The sequence below is a fragment of the Phalacrocorax carbo genome, chromosome 2, assembly GCF_963921805.1.
Source record: "Phalacrocorax carbo chromosome 2, bPhaCar2.1, whole genome shotgun sequence".
In the NCBI taxonomy this organism is placed as follows: Eukaryota; Metazoa; Chordata; class Aves; order Suliformes; family Phalacrocoracidae; genus Phalacrocorax; species Phalacrocorax carbo.
In genome coordinates this window covers 50,769,716-50,789,838 of record NC_087514.1, presented here as the reverse complement: position 1 = coordinate 50,789,838, position 20,123 = coordinate 50,769,716, and the positions used below count along the sequence as shown (strand labels likewise).

The 20,123-nt window shown below is 38.4% G+C and overlaps 1 protein-coding gene across 3 annotated transcripts in view; it reads right to left on the bottom strand.

Moving 5' to 3' along the window:
• SS18 (SS18 subunit of BAF chromatin remodeling complex) overlaps nucleotides 1-20,123 on the bottom strand; it is a 45,582-nt gene that overhangs the window by 8,538 nt on the left and 16,921 nt on the right. The window contains exons 4-8 of one of the 3 annotated variants that reach the window (XM_064442832.1): nucleotides 18,793-18,946; nucleotides 13,188-13,409; nucleotides 3,229-3,396; nucleotides 2,408-2,512; nucleotides 150-242 (exon numbers count right to left, since the gene is read on the bottom strand). In XM_064442832.1, coding sequence (XP_064298902.1) covers nucleotides 150-242; nucleotides 2,408-2,512; nucleotides 3,229-3,396; nucleotides 13,188-13,409; nucleotides 18,793-18,946 — 742 coding nt within the window. The remainder of the gene's footprint in view (nucleotides 1-149; nucleotides 243-2,407; nucleotides 2,513-3,228; nucleotides 3,397-13,187; nucleotides 13,410-18,792; nucleotides 18,947-20,123) is intronic. The other 2 variants (XM_064442833.1, XM_064442834.1) reach the window with 2 other exon arrangements.

The following is a 20,123-nucleotide window of genomic DNA, read 5'->3' as shown; positions in this document are numbered from 1 at the left end:
TTCCCTGCAATTTCAAGACAGCCAGCAACTAGTATTCTACAAGAGCTTTGCATGGGTATAAGTCGTGTTGTGCAAGAATTTTTGTTCCCGTTGCGGGTGGGGGAGGAGAGGGAATGTATGTGCGTATGTGTGTGAAGGTATATAGATACCTCCTTCGTAGTAATGTTGTGAGGAATCCTCATAAGGCCTATCGTAGCCTTGTTCAGGATACGACGGTTGCTGATAACCGTAATCATTATGACCTACATCAATTCGACAAGAGACAGGAAGAAACGTTAATGGCCTCTGAGTGAAAACCCTAAAAATACTTCATTTCTCAGAAGAATGAAAAAAAATTTCAACTGGATATACATGAAAAAGAATTTTCAATTGTATTAGCCAAAGATTTATTAATATGATTTCCTTTCATATTGAATTAACATGTGACAGAAAAAAAAAAGGCTTAATGCAGTAGTTTTAGCAACATCACAGCAAGGGATGGTCTTAACCTTCTGATAATCCTTTCTGGTGGGGCGGGAGGGGGGAAGTACTTTATCTTTCACTCAAAAAAAAAAATGAAAGCATTTAGGCCTTTCACATGTAAATAACCTGAATTAAATTAAAATGAACAAAGAAACCAATTATCATACTTTGTCTAACACCTGTTCTGCTGATCTCCAATTCAAAAGCATATGCTAAAAGCAGTGTGAAATATAACAAATAAAGCTCAATGAAGTTATGAACCACAGTCCACATTACATTTTGCTTTTAAGTGACAGAAAATAACATTCTCTAAGTTTTCCCTACAAGCAGAATTCCTACAAGTCTTAAGAAAACTTTTGCTCTTACATTCCAGTCCTGAGCAGGATCATTACAAATGACTCCTCCTCTACAGGTTCTCTGATTAAGAAACCAATACATGCAGTAAGCACCCCACCTGTTGTTGTTTTTACAACGAATATATTTTGTCTTACAGATGACCAAAATATATCTTACTGCTAACTTGGTCAAGAAAACAAGCCAAAATTTTGCTTACATTTGAAATGAAATTATACAAGTTATATATATTGGGAATAAAATGTTGGTATAAAAATTAGGAGAAACAGCTCTACAACTAAGTGGTCTTTGTAATTCTGCAACTGCATCAAACATCATTGACTGAATCTAATACAAATACATAGCCATTATCATAAGCCTTATATTCTCTTTACATTCTGTATTAAAGTAATAATGAGGTAGTGATAAAGAATGAATCTTTAGCAGGAATAGGTCTTAGAGAAGTTATCTGTGCTGCCACAGAGCTGTCAATGGTAACATCCAATTGCCCTTATTACAGTAAATTGCCTGTAACCATCTGAAGTTCACATGCATAACACAGAAGTTCCAAACTGAAAGCTTAATAATTACAAGTTAATGCAACTTGTAAAATAACTCTGCACATATCTCTCCAAAAGTAACACGTGACCTTATGTAGACATGGCTTGACGTATCTTAAAAATCAATTTAATAGAAATTCAAACAACTAACTTGTATCCTTTTATTTGCAATGAGTAGTTGCTTTGGCAATTACACAGCTTTGCTTTGTATACGTTTTCAAAATGTTAATGTCTACCACGTTCCTTGAACTTCGTAAGATACCATTAAGTTGCACACACGATTATCGCAGTGGTCATGAGTGAGCATCTTTGTTCTCCCAGTCTCTGCTCAGCCTAAAAACAGGTTAATCGCAACTTTTCTAACTTATAACACAATCCAATAGCCTTCAGCACTCTAAATTTCAAGAGGTATGAGGACAGATTTATGCAATTCAAAGTTATGGCCTTGCCTTGAATGTACTGGGGGGACTTCTAAAGAGGATTCACAATTACAAGCTCCTCAGGGCAGGGACCATTTTATTTCTTTGTAAAAATTAAGCTCAAGGCCCATACCATCCATAGCAGCAATAACACATTTGTGCGACATATTAAAACTAAACACTAAGTTAAAAAATAGAATCTTTACCGAAAAGCCACATCTCTTTAACAAGTTTTTGCACTCCAATTAAAATCTTTAATGAAAGGATATCGCCCCCTTTCTTATTTATAATGAAGTTAGACTGTTTTAATTAATCTCAATTATATTAGATATGCTAAGGAACCCTCCGTACTTTTAGATAAACCAATTACAGAATTTTCATTTTGAAATACTAAAACTGCTGTTAAGAGTTTCAAACGGGAGTATTACAAATTACATACTTCGAGTAAGTTGTAAAATGAACTATTCATAGTAACTTAAACTGTAGTAACAATTCTGAATTTGGAAGGTTTTGTAAATGTAATGTGTAATATCCAATTACTATTCTTGCCCCATTCCCTAATTTTGGGTATACGACTACATTAATATTGGGCAGGTATAGAAAATGGGAAAGTTAATATTTATGAGAGATTACCATCAGGGTAATATTGCTGGTTCATGCCTTCTGGAGGACCTTGTCCACCATGACTGTATTGGTCCCCATAATAGTCTTCCTGGCCTGAGTACTGCTGTGGTGGGCCTGAAAAACCACAACCAGTCAATACGTAAATAACTTGTTTTCTCTGTTATAAAGCCTGCTAATTTCTGACTTCAGTATGAGAAATATTTCTCAAATGTACTCCCCACCCATATTGTTGCATTTCACACAACATATATAAACTGGTTTACTTAAAAAAAAAAAAAAAGAAATATATCTATCTATATATATATACAAACACACACAGTTGTTTGGTTGCACTAGATTGAGCAAATATATATCAAAGTTAAGTTCTGAGCTCATTTTAGGAACATGCGTGTAACAGACTAAGGTGTTAAATACAAGTTATTCCTTTTCTGAAAGGACTGGGGAAAAAAAAGAAGCAAGACTGTGGAACAGTGTTCCTTTTCTGTAACTGAATGAATTCGGAACCAAGCAGGTACTCTGTTCCTTTTCTACACCTATCATTTAAATATTGAAACAGAATTCTGCATCAGCATAGGAGATGCGTATTTTTAGGTACATTTTGTCAGAAAGAACTCAAAACAAAAGAAATACTTTTCTTCATGTTTCATGGTGATACCAGTAATCTGTTGCTGCAAGAACCACTCTTAAGAGGGTAGCAAAAAGAGTCTGCAAACAAAGTCTGTGATACCCAATGATTTGATCAAAATTTGGTGTAAGCAAGGAAGTGATTTTACATAGTTTTAAAGATGGTTATTTAAAACCGACATAAAAACACTGAAGTGAAGTCCTACCTTGCTGTGGTGGCCTGTATGGAGGAATCTGTCTCTGACCCATCATGTGGTTTCCTTGGTTAACTTGACCCATCATTCCCATAGGTGGCTGCTGCCCCTGGTAATGCTGCCCACCTGCTTGTGGCATGTTGTATTGCTGGGAGGGAGGCTGCTGGTGCATCATTGGACCTGTAGAAGGAAGAGTAGCAAAAAAGTCCCCTGTAACACATGATCTGTTATTAAATCTATCAAAAAGAACATGGAAAATTCAGCCTTTAAAGATGGACCAAAAAAGGCTCTGTATTTCTGGTGCTGTCATAAGAACTCATTGTTTCTGGAGCAATGCAAATGCAGGCGATCAATTCATTAACCGAGTTACAAAATAGAACTCGGCCTAAATAAGGCTGCTTGCTAGATAATTTTTCTTCAAACTACACTGACATTAGTTTAGTCATGCACAAATCTAACTGAAACACTTTTTTACCATTGTTTGTTTGTTTCAAAAAGCACCTGCAAAGAAAGTGCAGCTGAAAATTTGATGGTGAAATCTTGGTATGTTGTAGAAAAATTATTTAACATTGTGAACTCCTCGGGGCATAGTTTTAATACACATGTAGTTGTTGTTATAGTCCATCAACGAGCCATTTCGCTGTTATCACAAACCAAACAATCTTATTTAGCCTGTAAAGATGAACCACGTGTACCAGTGAGTCAGGCAGTCACACAACAGGCAGTATGAAAAAAGGCCCATGGGAATACATGCTCTGCCCACCACTGAACAGTCCCAAGCAGCCTGTAACAAAAATATTCATTCATACCAAGCTGCCCCATGTTTCTATGAGCCACAGGAAGAGACCAGGAGAGATCAAGTACTGTCCACGTTTTATCAACTGAGAAAATCTCATTAAGGCTGAACTTGGAGAAATGCAAACTTCAGTAATGAAAACAGACAGTTAAGGAGCACCCTACTGACACCATACAGCAATGAAAACGATGATTACACCATGTCATTATATGGGATTCCAGGTTAGGTCGATACAACTTTTAACATAGAACAGCTTCCACACTTCCTCTGTAGTACCACTTCAGAAAAGACTTATCCCAGTATTAAAAATATGAAGAAGAAAGAGTTGTGACAAGGAGCTAAACTTCTTAAACAACATATTTTTATAATGCATTAATTCAAACCACTTAACACATATCGCACACTTTATAATGGTGAAACCCAATGCTTTTTTTACCTTTTTTTCTTTATTTTATATTCTACAAAGACAACAAGTATCTAGTCTCACTTAAAACCAAAACAAATCAAAACACCAAATTAGCATAGCCACTCCTTAGCCCCTTCCCAGGAGAAAAAGGAAGGTATCATCTAGTTTTCTATATGCTAGATTTTGCCATTACATTTAATATTTTTAAATTACTAGGTGCTGGAGCACAAACAAGAAATCCTACATAGAAACCTCAGTACTGGAAAATTATCTAGATAAAGTCAATACTGAAAATGGATTTCTAAGGAAAGGAATACATAGTCACTTAGATTCTGTATGTGGAGTTATGGGAAAAAGTTAAGCCAAATTAATTAATGGTAGGAATTCAAAGTGCGTTAGTTAAATCCCATTAAACCCCTGTGTGGAATCTCTCAGTGAGAAGTGGCCTTAGTTCTGTTAAGCTTCATTTTCCTCTGAAGATAAACATTGGCCACTCTTAAAATGATCCAGTTATGTTCCTATCCTTCGGCATGGCAGTGTCTGTGTCCCCATTTTAAAGTAAAAAAAAAAATGGTTTAAATTGAGATACTGTAATTATTTTTCACTTAGCAAAAATATTCTTCATTTTTATATCTTCTGAACAAGTAGGTAATTTAGATCATTCCATTTCACTGCTCCTCTGTTTGGAGGTACTGAGAAACATTAGGCAGCCTTGAAAAAAAAATAAAAACTTGTTGCCATATTATTCCTAGATCTCAAGAAAGCTTGTTAATTAACAATATTAATATTAGTCACAATACAATGTGATAAAATGTGTTGGGTCCCCATGGTGCAATGTAGAGGTTTTCTGTTTGCTTTTTAAATTAGAACTTCATTAACGCTTTGTAGAGCCACAATGAGAATTCACTACCCTGTATCAGACTGTGTATTGTGTTAATAACAGAGTGCCTGGCTTCCTTCCAGTTTGGTTCACATCTCTTTCTTATGAAGATACCTAAAAAGAACAACCATGGTCTCTATCGTCTCACACAACAGAACCATTTTATGTGGTAGTTTTGAGGGGTAAGGGAACTTTAAACTTGTTCTTTCTTTTGAAAAATCAAGACTCCGATAAAGCTACATTTATTCATCGTATAATACTTAATATGACATAAAACTAACCTAGAAAATGCCTTCACAAAACTTAAGTCAAAAAACTGAAGATCATTAGTTCTAACATTTGTAGCACATATTTTTACAGCCCACTTAAAACACAGCTCTTGAATCTCAATCAAGTCACAACAAACTACACACAGTGGAAGTCGTGATCTCTTCCAGACTTGGAGATAAGACCTCACACACAGAAGTTCACAAAACTGCGCGCTGCAAGAGAATACTCACTTCTTTCATAAACTCCATAGAAACTCCCTATTTTTTTGGTGAATTTCTAGAACTATTTATTTAAGAGAGGGCAATACCTCTGATTTGTACAGAGTCCAAAATGAGTCCAAGAAAACACTGTGCAGAACTACCTCTGTAAATATGCAAGCACACAAACAGACTATTGTCTTTCCAAGAAACTAACTTTGGTTGTGCAAAAGCCCTACATATGTTTCTGTAGATTCAGAAGGCAGCCTTCACATGTTAATATCCTGGAAGCATCCTTGGGATGAAAGTCTGAAGAAGATGCTAAGAAGTAATACTGTAGGTCCTGTGAGGAGCACAGGCAATTTTGGTAGTCACTAAAGAGACATTTGAAAAATGCACAGTGTAGACCCGAATCAGTCTTATGGAGTAAGTGAACGTATAAAGCAAGCCAGACAATAAATAGGTGAAAACTGAACTGTTCATTGGTCAATTTATTAACAAATAGTCCACATTATCAAGAATACACATAATTTTCCTCAATTACTCATTTCAATGTCATCTACATCTACTGAATTAAAAAAACCTGTTCTTGCTCCAGGCAGCGTCTCATAAGGACAACTAATGTATAGGGAAGAAAAGGTATGTGGATTTAAGTAAAAATGGGCGGGTACTTGATCTTCTTATAAATGCAGTGACCCGGTGGCAGTCTCCTGACAAGAAACTACTTCAGGAAACTGACAACCTAGTGTTCAGACATGCAAGATTAATAGAGAGGAACAGCGAACTACAAGTGGGTCCCTAAGAAATTTGAGACCAGAAGTGCACTGAGGATGAAAGAGCTGCAGGAAAACTTGGCGGTTTAAAAATGCTTCATCTCTTCTGCTGAAACTCAAATGCTACGGGAGGACAATAACTGCTGACATAGTTGAAACTTCTGAAGAAGCAGAGCCGTGAGGAACCACACTCACAACTGAATTGGTGGCTCTGCTGTTCCGATTGAAGAGCTATGGGAGCAGCTGGGTATAACCAAAAAGCAACACTACAAGCTATTGTTTCTTCAGTCTTCAAAAATATGTTGGTTTTGCTGCTAAGAGGTCTGTTCTTTAGGTGTTTCACAGCGTGTACTTTTATCAATGAAGCAGTCAGACATCCACATCTAGAGTAGCAGCAAAGTATACCATGCCAGATTTACCATGGTAAACCTTGTCATTGTATCCGCTGTTACATAAATAACAAAATATTTGCTGAGCAGCCCTCAGCAAATTTTTTGTTGTTTTTCTTCACGTTTACAAAAAAAATGCTTGTTTTTAAACGTATGTGACAGTGATAACGCTTGGAAGAGCCAGCTTAGGAACTCTACCGTAGGGTAAATTTAACTTTCCATTTTCTCAAGATTCTTGACTAAAGCTACAGTTCAGATCTACTTGGTCAAAGGAACCAAAATCTTCAAGGTGTTTTAACATGAAGGGTGGTTTAAACACTAACTCAAAAGATTTTGAGGATACAAAATCTTTTGCTGCTCCTAATGTAATGTTTAGTCTGCAAATTAAAGGTAGTAGAAACTTCTCCACACTCACTTATTCCACAAAGGTCTCATCTCAAACTGAACCATAATTTCAGATGTCCTTTAAGGAAGAAAAAAAAAAAACAACCACCAAATGTAAAAATAGGTCATACAAAAAAAATTCCTTAGTTACCAAAGCTGCCTTTCATGTTTTACACTAGGGAAGAACAAGCACTGTGGCACCTGTTTATATCTTTGTTTTTTCAACATAGCAGAACTGCAGTGTATTCTACAGCTAGACATCCTACAAATCCACCTATAGCATGACGGCACTACAGAACGCGGAGGCAATTTTATTTTTCTTTAATAGATTAGATGTCCAAAAAATTGAGAGTGCCCTGCTTTGTCCATGACATCAGGGCTACTGTAAGCAGCTGAGGTATTGAAATTAACAGCCTCTGCTTACATGGGAATGAACAGATGGCAAGACATTCACAGAAGGTCCTCAACCTCAGAAATCATTTTATCCTGATCTGTCATACCCTGAATATGTTTATATTTCAGATAACATTGGATGTTCCTCTCTTTATGCTCCTTTATGTAGACAACTAAAGAACAGGAATTCTGCACCTGCCTCATCTCTGCTGCCTCTGTGATCTCTTCGTACTTGCTTGTAATTGAGAGAGCTCTGAAACTCTAATGGAATTTTTGTAAGGTTCTATAAATGAAAGTGGCATTAAAAAAAAAATCTCAGCACCAGATTTGACAATTGGTCTTCTGCAAATGATCGAGTCAACATTATATTCTCACATAAAGGTCACCTGTTAAAAAGTAAACTAGTTCCCCTCCCTCAGCCCAAGCAACGTATAATGCTCATTAAACACAGACTGGGGAGTTTGGCAACTTTGCTTCAAGTGCTCCGGGCCAGGGAACAGAATCCTAGCAAAAGGAACTGAGAAACAAAGTGCCTGAGATGGTCAAGCTATGATTTCTTGGTCCTTACTTTTAAAGTATTTGAATTCTACTGTTTATTATTATTCTCTGACTGTGAAAAATCCCTTCAATATAAGTAAAAGGAATTTCCACTGAAATTTCAGGTTCCAGAAAATCATGCTTACACCTGCCCCCTGAAAAATCAAAAATTGCCAGGACTTGAAATATTTCACTCAACAGAAGTAGCTTCCCATAGAAAAGAAGAAACGCACACGTAACAAAAGGAGTTTCTTCCACATTCACTCAGCTCCTGCTGCTTCCTAACTTTTCCAAACAGGCAGCCAATAGTCCTTGAAGATGTCCCAGGCTGCTACAGTAGCTTTTTAACCGAGAGTCATCTACCGAATCTTCCACTTAAAACATTCTGCTTCGTAAGTCCAAAATGACTAAAATTCTTCTTCTAACTGGACTGACTATATAAAAGCAATACTGTGAAAATTTTGCTTTACCTTTAAGATATTCCTCTGGCCAGCATTTTATAAACTAGTACAAATCAATAATGAGTACAAAGTGGAGACAGAACATAAATCCAACAATGGGTTCTGTTGCTATGCATTTTATTTCTTAATTAGCACTTCTTCATTTTTTCCTATTAACACCATCTGCCTCAGAACATGTGTATACAGCAAGACGTTTTGCTAGAAAACGCACATAAAAAGTTATGGTAAAACCACCGAAAAGTTAAATCCAACCTTTCTGTGTGTTACGGTGTCTCCACCTATTATATGATAGCACGCCTATTTTCTAAAAGTACTGGCCTTATTCAGGACACAGAAGATACTATTCACTGAAAAGCTATTTCAATATATTGTTTCTTCCCAATGGTTCATGTGAGATGCCATGCCTAGTCGAACTCTGAAGACAAAATTATTTAGTCATAGATTTACTTATGTCAATTGTAACTAAAATGTCCAGATCTTCATAATGAATATACTTTCACAACACTCCTGTGAAATCAGATGGGATTATAATCTTACCATCAGATTCATTCCTCTACAGATGAGGAACCCATGCAGGGAAAGATTAAGGTCAAAAACATCTACTAATTTTTAACAGCCAACCTGAGATGCTAAGACCTTATCTTGCAGAATATTTAGCTAGCACTGTTATTAACTGACAGATTTAGTAAGATCTCTCATTCTCCATATGGATGACCCCTTTACAAGAAACAATGCGTGTTTAGGGGTTCACAAATGCCTCCTGACAATAACGAGGTGCAGAAAATCTTGGTTTATTTCTGCTTCTGAATGGCAGCACACGCTACCAATTAAGAGATCTTCAAGTCACAATCTGTTCGTTCCATTTTTGATAAATCACATCTCAATGGATGTCCTAGAGGCTCACTATGAGAAGCCTACAGTGTCTGTGCTTGGCCGAGACCTTCTGCCCAGCCAGACTGGACTTTGGCTACCTATCTAAATCTCTCATAGTCTCACAGATTTCCCTGCCATTCTCCCCGCTGCTGTCTTCGAGTCACAAGGGAGTGAAGATACAAAAATATTTCCTCTAAATTATCACCAAATCTCAATACAAATGCAACAACTAAGAAGAAAATGGAGGGAACATATTAAATACCCTCACTGGACATATTCTTAGGTCAAAAACCTCAGCTACCAATACATAACAAACATGCACGTCTTCGGACTTGAAGATCACTTCCCCTTACAGACATTTAAAATTAGACTAATTTGGGACAATATTTTCACTGAAACACCAAATAGGACCTTGCTGGCACAACAGACAAGTTTCAAAGCCTTGCTCTAAAGCAAGGGGTCCCTGCATTCCTACACCATGGGCTGGACGGGTATACACTTCACTGGGTAAAAACCTGGCTGGACAGCTGAGCCCAGAGAGTTGTGGTGCATGGAGATAAATTGAAACGGTGGCCGGTCACAAGTGGGGTTCCCCGGGGCTCAGTATTTGGGCCAGTCTTGTTTAAGATCTTTATCTGGATGATTGAACTGAGTGCACCCTCAGTACATTTGCAGATGACACCAAGTTGGCCAGGAGCATTGATCTGCTTGAGGGTAAGAAGGCTCTGCAGAGGGATCTGGACAGGCTGGATCGATGGGCCAGGGTCAACTGTATGAGGTTTAACAAGGCCAAGTGTCACGTCCTGCACTTGCGTCACAACAACCCCATGCAACGCTACAGGCTTGGGGAGGAGTGGCTGGAAAGCCATCTAGCAGAAAAGGACCTGGGGGTGTTGATTTACAGCTGGCTGAACATGGGCCAGCAGTGTGCCTAGGTGGCCAAGAAGGCCAACAGCTTCGTGGCTTGTATAAGGAACAGTGTGGCCAGCAGGAGCAGGGAAGTGATCGTGCCCCTGTACTCGGTGCTGGTGAGGCCGCACCTCGGCTACCGTGTTCAGTTTTGGGCCCCTCACTACAAGGAGGACATCGAGGTGCTGGAGCGTGTCCAGAGAAGGGCAGTGAAGCTGGGGCAGGGTCTGGAGAACAAGTCTTATGAGGAGCAGCTGAAGGAGCTGGGGTTGTTTCAGCCTGGAGAAGAGGAGGCTGAGGGGAGACCTTATCGCTCCCTACAACTACCTGAAAAGAGGTTGTAATGAGGTGGGTGTTGGTCTCTTCTCCCAGGTCACTAGCGATCAAATGAGAGGGAACTGCTTTGAGCTGGATCAGGGGAGGTTTAGACTGGATATTAGGAAAAATTTCTTTACTGAGGGAGTGTTCAGGCATTGGAAGAGGCTGCCCAGAGAGGTGGTGGAGTCACCATTCCTGGAGGTATTGAAAAGACATGTAGATGTGGCACTTCAGGGCAGGTTTAGGAGGCATGGTGGTGTTGGGTTGACGGTTGGACTTGATGATCCTAGAGGTCTTTTCCAACCTTAATGGTTCTGATTCTATGATTTACATATGAAGTGCTCTAATTACTAATGGTTTTGTGAGACACTGAAGTATTTTAAAGATTGTAATTTTTCACCCCACTGTCAGAAATGGCTCTCCACTTCTGTGAAACTTTTGCCAAAAAAATATCAGCATTGAAGTAGACATTTGGAATGGAAAAAGTCTCAGCCTAAAGGGTCAAAATGTGGCAAAATTTGAATTACCCACTGTGAAAGCTTACTGTAGCCCTAAGTGCTGGCAATGGTACCAGTTGTTGTTCTAACTACAGATTTTACTCTTGTTCTTGAACATATAATCTGGTAGATATTGTTTTATTCCTTATTCCCCAAAGCCACTTCAGTACTATTATTTGTTCAGAGCAGAAACCTTTTAAGTATCTTTCTGCCTAATTTCTAATGAGCAATTTTCAGGTTTGACAGAGTACTGAAAATACAGCAGGGGAATGAGGAAAAGTAAAGAACACTATTTTGAGATGGAATAATCACTAGTCCTAAATTGTAAGTCAGCCATACAAAGTAAGTTGTTTTCTGTAGAGCAACTTAGCAGATGGCTCCTTTACACATACTGCTACATATTTATCGCTAACTCTCTGCAACTAAGAAATTTCACAGGACTTTTCTAAAGCATCTTACAACACCTACAAAATTAGTCCCTTGTGTATTGCCCAGAATACACAGATAACTTGCCAGTTCAGAGAGACCATCAAAAATATTCCCACTTCTGATGGTTTCCTCTGCTATGTGCCTGTCTTTTGCTTCCCCTGCTGTTAGATTTTAAGAAAAATGCCATTAACAATGTGGACAATAAAGGACTCAGCCTTCCCACTTTCACTACTGGTAAGAAAACTGCAGAAACAGCTGTTTCATCTTGACTCATTTTTGATCTCTCATTAACTTAGTCTCTTGTCTGTTTTGTACCTTTCTGTGCTCTAATAATCAAACCGATCAGTATGACCTGGTCTGTTTGTACACCTCTACCTAACAAAGTGGAGCTTTGGTGTCCAACAAGAGTATACTGCCATAAGAACAACCTATGCCACTGGAGGATTATTTTTCTACAATGACCAGGAAGGCAGCCTTAGAAAAAGAGAAAAAACACATTCTCCTACAGCATCAAAAAAGAGATAAAAACCTCAACACAAGTCATATCCTTCAGCTAATATATCCATAAGAGCTCATACATACCGGGGGGGGACACACGGGACACGACACCATACTTGCTTTAAACATGGCAGAAATGTTTTTTTTTGTTTGTTTTTTTTTTTTTTTAAATTCTGCAGTATGGCTTCTAGCAGGTGGTATGTCCAGATCCAGCATAGTAACAGACTTAATAGGTAAACTGAAAATACTGCTTGCTGACTTGTAAAGCATCTTTTTAAGAATATGCAGTATACATACAAATTAATAATTTGGTCTGTTGTGACTCTAATGCAATATTTTAATTCTGCAATGCCCTTGCACTTCAACAAGGACCATACTGTCAACTGGATACATCATCTGTTTATGCTATGCAAATATCCTAGATACAAAATTAGTTTTGAATTTTACTACATACACAAGGACATCTCCTGAAAACAGTAGGGAGTAACGGATTTGTTCCTGGAACTGAATTTTATTTCTTTAAGATTAACAGACATTCCATGCTAAAACAGCATGCAGCAGAGAACAAAGATTAATTAGGTACAAAAATCTGAGGGCTACCTGACTTAATTTTTCAATTTACCCAAGAGACTGAAGAGTAGAGATATATTTTATCAACTCAAGCAATAACAACATCTAGATACAAGTGTAAAATCTGAGAAAGACAAACAGTAGTTCCAACTGATGAAAGCAGATCCATTCCCAGATTCTCACACAACACCTGAAAACAGTTCAATGTCTGCAAATAAATAAAAAGTCACTGATACGTGGGAGAAAGGAGATGTAGAGACCTCCAAACATGGGTACAAATACATTTAGAGAAGAAAATCTACAAAAAAAAAACCCTTTAAAAACAAGCCTGTACCTGAGATGTTTCCTTAGATGTTTCCTTTTTACAGAAGCTGATAAGTACCTCGCTTACCTTGGTTTGGTTGCATGTTCATGTTTGGTCTGGGACCATAGTTGCCCATCGGCTGTCCCTGGCTCATAGTCATCTGATTCTGCACCGGCATACTCTGTGAGGATGGCACTGAGTGATTATAGCCACCCATTGACCCATGGCTACTTGAAGGCATGTTCATGGAACTGTTTGTCATATTGAGCTGGTTAGGTCCAGGTCCTTGCATAGGCATATGGTTAGGTCCTTCAGAAAGAACAACAGAGAAAAAAGGTTCTACATGTAGTATCACAAAACAAGCAAGTGTAGTCATACCAAACCATAAAACTAAATAAAAGTTATTAAATACAATTACATTAAAAGAAAGCTAAAACAGAGTTTGCTCATGATGTCCCAACTTAAATTAGAAAAAAAAAAAAGCTAACAACAGTCAAAGTTCAGCTCTACTATGCAATACACTTGCTTTTGTTGAGCAGCTGAAGCTTCTAAAGCAAAGGTGTAAAATATCATACAGCTCATCTTATATCCACATCATATGCAAAACTAGCCTTTTTACTACTCACACAACACACCCTGAATTTCAACCTGAATTGCACAGTATCAGTTTAACAGCCAGCTTGGTAGCTGTATCACAGGTACATGTGTAATTGCTACAATAGCTGTAACATTTTTGTTTATTCAAACAAACCATACCAGACACTCTTCTGAAAGTAACAGTTAATATTTAAAAAAAAAAGTCAGGCAGTATTAACATTGACATGGTACAAACACACATAGAATAAAAATGGCTGAAGGCATATTTAACATTGTTTGAACATATAACCTATAGCAAATACTCTGCAACTGTATCTATGGATTACTAGGCTGAGAGATTATGACTGGAAGGACAGCCATCAAATCATCAGCTCACCTCTCATGCTTGCAAAGATTCAAAGGAAGAGCAACATATTCATATACCCATGAGGCCAGCTATACCTCCTCACCCTTTATTTCCCCTCTTCTTGACATCACAGTCTGGAATTGGATTGTTCTTTGAATTAAACCTACTCTCCATGAGCATTTTTAAAAGTCCAAGCATTACAATACCATCTGATCAGTTTACTCATTACTTCAGCTGGGATAAGTGAGCAGCCGCTAGGAGCAAAATCAGTAAGAGGTGTGACTGGATATAAATATGATAAGTGAAAAAAGTAAATGAAATGCAAGGATTTTGTGTATGACAAGCACCACATGAAGAGTATATGAAGATAGGTACAATCAGAGCATGTGACAGAGTTGGTGAACTGTAAACAGGGCAAGTGTTGATATACACTGAGTTCATCAGGAAGATGCCACTGGTGCCAAACATGACACACATTTTTTGTGCAGCTCCAAAACCCTAAGAAATACAGAAAACTTAGAAGAGGAACCTAAAAGAAACTACACCAGTAGAGTTGAATGAAGACAGTGATTTGGTTACATATCTCCCCATGGAGAAGGAAGAAAAGAAAAGAAAGAAAAAAAAAAAAAGTAGCTGCCTTTGGATATAAACACCTTGAGTCCTGCCTTGGCTAAAGAAGTAACTGCGCTAATCTAGGACAGAATGTAGGCTAAAATGAGGGCATAGAGAGTTGCACACAACGTCACAGAGGCCTTACCAACTGACCTGCAAACAAAAAGATGCAGAAGAAAAAGATAACAATGATCAAGGAACACAGCTACTGAAAGCCAACATGAAGAAACAGAGAATAAGTTTAATATGTTCACCCTCTTGCCCTTTTCAAGACACCTCACTGAAATGAACACATAAGCTTATTTTATCAAGGAAAGTGAAAGAGCTAAAAAAGTATCACATGTACTGTTCGCTGTTCCTGAAAAACAGGGTGAGCAGATATTGCTGAATTGTACAAAGGCTGATCCACCACAAATACAGAAAAAATAACTCAGTGGATAGGTTTATGACAATGACAGAGAACTATAGGTGCCTATACTGTCCCCTCTTCAATTCAACACTGCCTAACTCTGTAACAGTGAGAACATGGAGACAGTTTAATTCTGAAAAGGTGAGATAATATCTAACAATGAGATCAATCATCAATGTGTTAAAGCAAAGCTAAGGTGAAGAAGAAGCTCCAGGCTGTCGTGCCCAGCAACTATTACAGGACTGCTAAGAAAGAAATTAAGAAAGTAGTCTTTTAAGAAAAGGAAGAAATACACATGGTTAGTGCCAGAAAGTCAGAGTCTGGGAGCGGTTTTGTTCCTTTTTGTTTAAAGGAAGAAATTGTCAATAATAGATTTCAGAGAGCTAGCCAAGCACACAGTGGAATAATTTTTTAAAAACTCGTAATGTAAGAAGCAAAATGGGGAAGGCAAAGATTATTGCGAGAGAAGTTGAAAAGAGTAAAACGCCTTCCCTGAAAGGATGATTTACACTTCGTATCTTGGGTAGCACCAAGACTGGAAAGCACTTGTAAGAAAAAGCTGGCACATGAAATATCAGGCATGCATATGTTCTGGGGTCAAAATCAGGTAGTTTGTTAGTCAGAAGCTAGAAGACATGGACAGAGGAAAAGCTAAGACCATAGTATCAAAAAAGCTTGCAAATGAAAAGTACACTTTCTAAAACAGATTTTTTTTATACTTTGCCAAAATACTTCACGAGGTTCTTCTGCTCAGAATGACACAACAGTAGATTTTTTTTCTTCATACAAATAAATTAAATAGGAAGAAGGCAATATAAATGAAATATGAATGAGACATGAAGTGCACATCTGCCATTAAAATAACTGCTTTAAATGCTATAACGCAGAATGTAATTAGTATAATAAAGTTAGTGGAATAAGTATCTGTCTTGACTATAAACAGAAGTCCTTTCTCCTCTTAACCGCTTATGGACAGTATCTTAGCTCTGAGAAGCTGTAAGCTAGTTTAAGTGCATTTGAGACTACATCTGCAGGAAGGAAAGACTTCGACAGAACTTGTTGGTAACACACAAGCACCTGTTATTCAGGAAGGTGACCTACCACTGCCAGGACAAGGGTCAGAGAACCCTACCGCTAGTCTTACCTTTCAACTTTCTACGCATGCTAAACAAGCTCAAGAAATGGGAAAGGTAACCTGCCACCAGCACAACCCAGTTCCTCATCTCCTTCCAAATCCAGACCACTTACTTTGCATCACACAAACTCTCAGTCAATAAAACTCTTCAGACAGTAATTTTTTCAGGTAAAAGCCACAATCTGTCACAGGTACAGACAACACTCAATTCTACCATAAGCTGAAAAAGGTTTGTCATGACTGTCTTCCCTGGTAAGAGGCTACAGACGCTCATTTGTCAGGGGAGGCAATTAAGGGCCTCAGCAGCACTTCAGGTCCTTTATTAACCAGAACACAAGTATGAGAAAAATCATCCTTTGCCCTTTAAGTAATGGGACAAGTCTACGGCACAACTTTAAATCAGCTCATGCCCTGACCATCGCTAGGCAGTTCTTTTAACACTTCCATCAACCCTTCCACCCATTCTCAGCCCTCTGCAAGCCCCGACTCAGATAAGGCCCTCTGGAAATCCTTAGCTGGTATTTTTAAGTGCCTGCATTTTATTTCTTCCAGGCTGGTCAACTTGTGATTGTTGACCCTGAAGTCTCTTGGTTTGCACCTTAGTGACTTTATTCCTTTGGTACAGACCATCTCTTCAGGTATTTAAGGTTTTGTATCTGGCTTCTATTACAAAGTAACTTTAGAGTAAGCACCCTACAAACAGAAAGCAAAGGCATACACTGCAGAAATGATTACAAATACATGTCCATGAAATACACAAAGGCTCACATACAGGCAAACTAGTAAACACTTAAAAAAGAAAATAATCATTCAGCTATCCACTTAACAAGATGATCCTGTTTCCCCTTCTCCAAGGCCTAAATATGAAATAATTCTAGCATGCCATTCCAATATTAGAGATGCCCTCATCCTAAGCTGTTTATCTTCACATCCTCAGAGACAACCTTAAACAGAGAAGGCATGGAACAGACATTCAAAAAAGGGAATATGTTGGAAGAAAGGCTAAATTAAAGCTTAGTTGGAAACTTATTTAAGTATCTGTCTAGGTGAATACCAAAACAAACCTATTTACCTTTCACATATTTTCATAAGAGCTCTTTTCGTATTCTATCTAATTACAAAATATGTATGTTTAAGGAGTGACTTTTCTCCCCTGTGGCTCTGCAATGAAGTCATTATGCTCACATTGTGACTTAGTAATCCTTCTCCTTGGAAAAGATCATTATAATAACAATAATATGATTACACTAGAGGGTCAAAGAGACTGATTTGTGAGAGGCAATGCTATTCTCCCTGGGAGCTGATGGATCTTAGATGGATAGAGGACTCCACAACCAGAATATCTCTGCCCTACTTAGGGAGCAGCATATATTGCTCTTTCCACTTCCAAATGCAGACCATGACCAACATGCATGATGAAACTAACTTCTCTAGATCTTTTATTACACTTCTTACACACAGCCTCTGGAGTCTATTCAGCTACTCAGAAAAGCTGTCACTATCAGGTCCATTTTATCAATATTTGCACAGAAATTAGCGACTATAACAATCATAATTTTTTACTTCCTTTTAAGTTTTAGACTTATTTACTCTGTTCGCTGTCGTGAAGCGCATCCTTGTGACCACTGAGAGATGAATTTTCAAAGATCCTTTGACAGCAGTTTCCTTTCTTGGAAGAATCAATACCTTGAAGAGCTTTTGTAGGAAAAGTTCCTCCATACAAAAAAATGAAGGGGTCCTGATCAAAAGCAATCCTGGGAATGCAATTTTAAGCTAAAAGCCAATTCACATGAAATAGGCAGTATGACTTTATGAGTAAAAGTTCCGGAAAACAGCCTCTATATAAAGAAGCAAGCTTTACCAGGGCCCACTCCATTCTGATCTGACTGCTAAAGGGAATAGTTACCCCAAAGCCAGTACTGGTAGGTACAATGCGGAATTTTATCATCTTGTTTCACTGCTTTGTTTCTGACTTCCCAAGCACTTTTCTTTTCATTACAAAACAGGATGGCATAAAAACTGACTTAAAATTTACACCTCGAACAATGATCTGGAGGCCATTTCTTTACAAATCCCTTACGATTCAACACATCTTCAATAATAAAGAACACAGAGGATTAGTAGAGGCTGGATGACTTTCTGTAAAAAAGCAATTTTTTTTTTTAAACATTTACCCACATTCAAAATGCTCTCTTTAAGATGTATCTATTTTATTATTATCTAAATATTTAGCTACAATGATTTCAACATTATCTTTTTATGGAAGGATTTGTGTTCACTCAGCCACAGGCCAATACCTTTCCCCAATAAGCCTTCTAAAGCCAGCTGTACTGCACGGTTTCAAACAGACTAAATTTAGCCAGTTCTGTTCATCAGAGGAATGCTGTGTGTCAGCTACATCAAAGCCCAAGGGCAGCCTGATAAACACTGAATACAGGTCACGTAGCTCTGTAGCTAACAAACTCTAAGAGAGCTTGTACTCGGGGGCATTCAAAGCAGTTTTGTCATCAACAATCTAGTATCCCTCGAGCCCCCATGTCGTTTCAGTTGCCAGGCAACGCTGGTGTTAATGTCTTAGAGGAGAAAAACTTACCAGGCATCTGGCCGTTCATCTGGTTCTGCATGTGTGGCGCAGGAGGGCCCCCACCTACCATACCATCTGAAGACATGCTGTGCGAGCGCGGAGGTGGGGGAGGGCCGCTCTGACTCATCCCTCCCGGACCCATAGGCATATTCTGTGTGGGTGGCTGAAAGGAGACAGTTTAGTCAAACACGAGAAGCAGTTAGTCTGACAAATATATTATATGTACATATGGTACAGCAGTTGTCTATATTGTTAAGCAGGGTATGAAAGAAAGCATTGAAACGAATTTCTTGCTCTTTCTGATATGTTTAACTCCTCCCAATACCAATTTCGGCAAAACATTTTAATATTTCAATCAATTTTACACAAATTATTACATGCAGGCCACACTACGGTACCTTCAAGCACCGCTTTAAAATAAAAAAAAAAAAACACCTACAAATCAATGCCTCATTAAAAAATTATATCTGAACAGTTTAAGATTGCCGGAGTCGCTCCCTCACACACACACAAAAGCTTGCCTTCAGAGCAACATTTGGCAAACAGAAAGATAACTCTTCCATTGTAATTCTCTCACATCAACAATTTGTTGCTGTTAACAGACCTTGCACCAGGACAAAACAGGTACAACAAGAGATGAAAGCCTCTGAATGCTCATAGACTAGGAAAAATTTGCACCTGGGTGTGGTAAAAGGTTTGCGATCTCTTCCCCTCTCTCCCCCAAAGCGCTGAAGGCCTAGTTCATAATTTCGTGCCAAACACCCCCTACAGACTGGAAGCACATTAGTGCTGGCCTCCAAAGGTCCAGAGACAGCTGCCTAGAAAGGATGTTTTTGGCAAATTTCCTAATGAAATTATGAGGAAAATAACTGAATAACCTTGAGAGTTCAAAGAGGGAGAGCAAGAAAAACAGTAAATACAAGGGGGAATTTACTACTAGGTTCTACTCACGGCAATGTAAGGAGCCGCAGAAACTGCTAGTAGACAGCTTCGTTTTCCTATTAAAAACACCTGCAAGACTATACGATCCTCCTCACACACCTTAGCCAAATGCTTTCAGGGGAATAAAAATCATCTCTGCAAGGGCGAACGCCTGGGTCTCTGGCTTTTGAGGACCCTCCCTAAAAGGCCATAACTATTGATGCAAAACCCTTCCCATGAGACAAATGTCTGTGTATTTTGCAACATTTCTCTTTGTAAAAAGAGCCAAGGGAGTGACCCCTAAGTACTCAACTGGCCCAGCACCCCTTATACCTACACATAATCATCAGAACCTTCATAAAGACAAGATGTAATACAGTGGAAAAGAGTAACACTTTCCAAATGAGTGTACGGCAGGA